This window comes from Schistocerca americana, chromosome 2 (assembly GCF_021461395.2).
Source record: "Schistocerca americana isolate TAMUIC-IGC-003095 chromosome 2, iqSchAmer2.1, whole genome shotgun sequence".
In the NCBI taxonomy this organism is placed as follows: Eukaryota; Metazoa; Arthropoda; class Insecta; order Orthoptera; family Acrididae; genus Schistocerca; species Schistocerca americana.
The window spans coordinates 695,902,177-695,908,176 of NC_060120.1; the positions used below are offsets into that span (position 1 = coordinate 695,902,177).

General features: G+C 37.5%; 1 protein-coding gene across 2 annotated transcripts in view; it reads right to left on the bottom strand.

Annotated features, from left to right (window-relative positions):
* Nucleotides 1-4,605, bottom strand: part of LOC124593897 (ralBP1-associated Eps domain-containing protein 2) — a 126,815-nt gene extending 122,210 nt beyond the window's left edge. Inside the window, exon 1 of one of the 2 annotated variants that reach the window (XM_047132245.1) lies at nucleotides 4,201-4,605. In XM_047132245.1, coding sequence (XP_046988201.1) covers nucleotides 4,201-4,350 — 150 coding nt within the window. In that variant the 5' untranslated portion in view covers nucleotides 4,351-4,605. The remainder of the gene's footprint in view (nucleotides 1-4,200) is intronic. The other variant, XM_047132244.1, reaches the window with a different exon arrangement.
* Nucleotides 4,606-6,000: the final 1,395 nt, after the last annotated feature.

A 6,000-nucleotide genomic window follows, 5' to 3' on the forward strand; every position in this document is an offset into this window, starting at 1 on the left:
CTTGTAGAAATCCTCAGATAACACACAAGACACTGTACTTAGTCTACAAAAGGCGAAAGAACAAAAATGCAGCAAATGAAGCAGGAAAAAGGAAATAAAGTCATCTAAAAAATTATATCCATAGAAGGTGCAAAATAACTAAGTAGCAATAGCTAGAGGAGAAATGCAAAGGGGTAGAAGAAGTTACAACTATAGATAGTGCTACCTAAAAGAAAACTCAAGAAACCTTTGCAGGAAAGAGAAGCCTCTGCATGAATATCAAAATCTCAGAGTGCAATCCAATACTAAGAAAAATTGGGAAATGGGAAGCAAAAACACTGGAAGATGGAAGGAATACAGAAAAAAAAGCTGTACAAAGGAAATGAACCAACAAATATTATCAGGTGAGATGAGTAAGTAGATGAAGATGAGATGGGAGATATAATATTACGAGGAAAAAATTGACAGAGTGCAGAACAGTTTCAGTCAAAACACAGCCTCTGCAGAGTTAACAACGTTCCCTTAATTACTGATATCCTTTTGAGAACATACCAAGGCAAAACAGTACTACCCGGTGTGCAAGATATACAAAACAGGCAAAATCCCTCAGACTTGAAGGAAACGCCAATTATTCCAGTTTCAAAAATGCAGGTCCCGACAGGCAAGAATATTGCCGAATCATGAATTTAATGTATCATGGTTGCAAAATACTGACACAGTTATTTACATAAGAATGGAAAAAACTGGTTGAACCCGACCTCAGAAACAATCAGTTTGACTTCTGGAGAAATGTATAATCATGCAATGCAATACTGACAATACAGTTAACTTGAAAGATAGGTTGAACGAAGGCGAGCTTGTGTTTATAGCAATTATAGATTTACAGACCATCATGTCTCTCGATCTGTGCATTGAGCAAGCAATAAAAGACACCAGACAGAGATCTGGAAAGGGAATTAGAGTTCAGAGAGAAGAAATAAAAATTTAAGTTTACGACCACACATTGCAAAGGACTTGGAAGAATACTTGAATGAAGTGGTTAGTGTCTTGAAAAGACGTTGTGCAATAAATATCAACAAAAGTAAAACATGGGTAATGGAATTCAGTGAAATTAAGTCAGTCAATGGTATTGGAGTCAGATTAGCAAATGAAACACTAGAAGTAGTAGATGGGTTTTGCTATGTGGGCAGCAAAGCAACCGATAACAGCTGAAGTAGAGAGGATACAAAATGTAGACATACAGTAGCAAGAAAAGTATTTCTGAAGACAGAAATCTAGTAACTTTGAATATAAATTCTAGTGCTACAAAGTATTTTCTAAAACTATTTATATGGAAGAAAGGGAAACATGGGGAATAACTAATGGAGATAAGAGGAAAACAGAAGCTTTTAAAATATGATGCTGCTGCTGCAGAAGAATGACAAAAATTAGTTGGGTGCATCAGAAAAGTAATGATGCGGCACTGAATCAAACTGGGGAGAAATGAATGTTATGGCAGAACTTAACTAAAAGAAGTTATCAGCTGACAGGACACATCCTGAAGCATGAACCAATAGTCATGGTTAAGTGGGGACCACTGGTTCATTTGGTATGTAATGTTCCATTACTTTAACAGCATGTGAACGATTCCTTTGATGGTAAAACAAATGTTGCATTTTCAGCCAGTTTTTTGTGTCAATAATGAAACAAGAACAGAAAATTTGAATCTGGGCAGAGTTAACCAAAATTAAACAAGAATAATGGTTCTGGATGATCAGTTCTACCTTGATAATCCAAAATTTGGCTTAAAAAAGCTGTCTAAAAGGAGTATTACAAACAATATTATAGATGAAAATTAACAGCTTCTACTTTTTGTTCACCTTCCAACTTAATGAAGTTACATGACAACTTGCAACAAGTGTGCAGTATGCTTAGAATACACTGTAGGAGTACAATAGATTCAGTGAACATTGGCTTTTTTAAAAAAAAAGAGTATTAACAGTTTCCAGTACATACGTAAATGAACATATTGAGTTAATAATTTTACAATGGCTTATTTGTTGTGCTTCTGATCATTAGCACAAACAGTACACTTTGCATCTAACTACAGGACGAATAATAAGTTTGAGGAGGCAACTCATTCATTAAATGAAAAGATTGTAAGTTTCTACATATCACATTAGTAATGCCTCACTTAATATTCATATGTGGACAACAAGAAATCTGTGTAAACAACAAGAATGCATCAATACACAAGAAACAACCAAGTACTGTGGATTTTACAATTTTATGTCTATTGACAGCTGTATAAAAGGAGGAAAATAAATAAATCTAAAATTATTACAGACAAACTAAGATTAATCACACTGTACCTATTTGCAATGATTATTGTCTATACTAATATATTCCATCTTTCACTCCACATTCTTCACGACCCTCTTCCACTATCGGGCCAACGTGTAGCCTATTAATTTGCATGTGGATCAATGACTCAATGAGAAAGTCAAACCTGTAGACTAGTTTTAAATTGTGCCTTGCTTCTAAATGTTTAGTTTCAAGTCCCCCCCCCCCCCGCCCCCCAACCCCAGTTGTGATATCAATACCACAAAAAGATATCTGAGGCACATAAACACAATATCTTCGATATGTTGACATATACAAAAGGGTCTGTCTGAGATGTAATAATCACGTGTCTTACCCTCAAGTATACTTGTGTCTTCTTATCATCATCATCATCATCATCATCATCATCATCATCTTTAACAGTTTCCAGCCCCAAGCTGGGTTTGTTTGGAACATAAGCCTCATCATCTAGTCCTGTTTTCCCACCATCTTTCTGTGTCCACTCCGGTCCAGTCCTTCCTGTTCTTTTAACACACTCCTCTACACCTTTCAGTCACCTGTCCCTCTGTCTTCCTCTTGGTAATTTTCTTTGTATCTCCATTTCATGTATCTTCCTGGGAATCCTCTTGCTTTCCATTCTCTTTTAACTGCCCATACAATCTTAACCTTTTTCTATCCTGCTTTGCAAAGGTTCTTCTTTCAATACTCCCCTTTCATTCCTCATACTATCTCTTCGTTTTACTCCTATCCTACCTCTGGGGAACTTCATTTCAGATGCTTGCAACCTGCTTACATCTTGTTTCTTCATTACCATGTTTTAAATGTATTGGCTAAGTGTTGTGATTTAGTAATTTCTATACATTATATCTTTGCTTTTTTGTGGGACATCTTCATTCCAAACTAGGCTCCTACCATTTTGCAGGAATGCTTCTGAGTGTCTTCTACATTCACTGATCACTTTCTTCCACTTTCCTCCTAATACTTGTATATATATTTTGAACTATTTATTTTCACTAGAATCCTATTACCATGACAATCTCTCCACCATTATGAGATGACCCTTCAAGGTTGAATAAAAATAAACAAACAAATGTGTCTGGATGATGCTAGTAGAAAGAAGGTTCTACAACAACTACAGCCTACTTATATTTGATCATCATTGTAAAACCATTCCCAAGAGAATACTTCATATGTTCTTGGAACATATGAACATGAAATCACTATTAGTAAGTATTGCACCGCATTTCCTTCTAGAGATCTGGAATCAGGGCTTTCAAGCCTATATTTTATAACAGGTTAACACTTTTCTCCCCACATCTATAGTATATCACATCCAGTCCATAATCCTGTCTTGAAGACACCCCTTGCTCCTATAGCAACAGTACATAAAATTGATTTCTTCACAAAAACAGTGATACAATGCCATATTAACCAAGGGAATGTGTAGCCAACATACCTTAGTAGTGACCAGAATATTTTGTATCAAATAATGATCAGGACTTCATTGATATTGTCCAGACAGTAGGAAACAGGTCTATTATCTTACACAGGATAAACATCATGACATACCAAAGGAAATGGTACCAATGTCCAGTTCCCTCTCATTTCATTTCATATAAATCTGCTTTTGCAAAATTATTAACACTACGAACAAAATTCACCTACAAATTAGCCTTCACTGTGAACACAGCAATACAACGACTTCGCAAACGCGTGAGCAGCAGCAACACAACACGGAAATATTATGAATGCTTAATGACAGCCAAGTCCCTATGAGCAAGCAATCAGGAACCGAAATTAATAATCACTTACCGTAACGTTCAAACAGCAGCAAAGATCCATTCTCTTTATTTTTGTGTATTATATTCCAAGTAGAAGGCACACAAAATGTGAACATACCTGTTTCAAGATACCAATAGGGAGATTTGCAGACTTAAACAGTTCGGCTGCTTTAGACAATGGTATTTTTCCTGTATTTTCTAAATCACAGCATGCAAACAAGTCACCAAAGTACCGCTGTTCACTTTCAGTGAGCTGTATATCTTCCATTTTCTAAAGAAAATTATTTGTCCATATCCTAACCGTGCAACAGAAACTACGCCGGTTCATAAACCAAAACACAGTACATCCCAGATGTTCTCTACGCTGCCAACATACATAACACCTAATTGTCACCAGTGCCGGTAACGTACATCCTCACTTTACGAACCACTCAAAGCTAAAACACAACTACCTTCACCATTTTCGTTTTGCCTCTTTACAGGAATGCCAAATTAAAGCCATTAATTCACAGTCTCACACGCTTATTATTGTCATCTTTGACGCACACTATCTGACCCGAAACCATTGCGTCAAAGCGCTTCTCCGTCTTGATTTTCTGAGCATCCTGTTCACATCGAACAACCTTCTTGTGTCAGTGTAATCAGTACACTTTTTTTTTTAACTACAGCGATGCCCGATTTGTACTGTCACATCAACAACAATGTGACGTGCGTAAGAATAGCACAAAATAGTAAAACTTGAACAAATCAAAAAGGCAACAACACAGCCTATTTGTTACTATATGTTACATTATTCCTACTGTAGAATGATCTATAGCATTGTGCCTATAATATAGAGAAATGATAGAACTTTCTGAAGCACAGAAGCTAGCAAAAAGAGCAATCAATCATAAAAGGTACACATACAAACAACGAGTCAATCCTGGACTAAATCATATACAGACAGTCGGGAAAAAATATTACGCACAACTCGTGCACTTATCCTTGTGACTGTGAAACGTATTTCATGAATGGTAGAATTCTAAATTGGCATCTACACTCCGCACGCCACCTTAAGGTGAGTGGCAGAGGGTACTTGTGGTACCACAACCTTTTCCTCCAGTTTTCCTGTTTCATTCATGAATGGTGCGTAGGAACGAAAATGGTTGTCGGTAAACCTCCGTAAGACATTTAATTTCTCTGATTTTCTCGTCCTGATCATTTCGTGGGACGTGTTTGGGATAAAGTGGTTTGCTGCCTGACTCTTCCTGCAACACAAGCTCTCTAAATTTCAACAATAAACCTCTCTATGATTCACAACCCCTCTATTGTAGCTTCTGTCACTGGAGTTTGTTGAGGCTCCCCGTACGGCTCTCCCACCAAGTAAACAATCCTGTAACGAAACACACCGCTTTTCATTAGGTCTTCTGTATCTCCTCTACTAAATGGTTCAAATGGCTCTGAGCACTATGCGACTTAACTTCTGAGGTCATCAGTCACCTAGAACTAATTAAACCTAACTAACCTCAGAACATCACACACATCCATGCCCGAGGCAGGATTCGAAACTGAGACCGTAGCGACCGCTCGGTTCCAGACTGTAGCGCCTAGAACCGCACGGCCACTCCGGCCGGCTTCCTCTATTAAACCTACTTGGTTTGGTCCCAGACTGTTGAGCAATACTCAACAATCCGTTGAACGAATGTTTTGTAAGCCAATTATTTCGTGGAAGAATTACGTTTCCTAAAGATTCTCCCAATGAATCTCAATCTTACCTGCTATTTGTTTTATGTGGTCGTTCCGCTTTAAGACGCAGTGGATTGTTTCACCTAGGTTTAATTACGTTAATTACTGTTTGCAGTGGTATACCGCCTGTACTGTAATCGATCAGCCACGAACGAGACCCACTGTCACAGTAAGATAGCCGACTTCCTAGGTC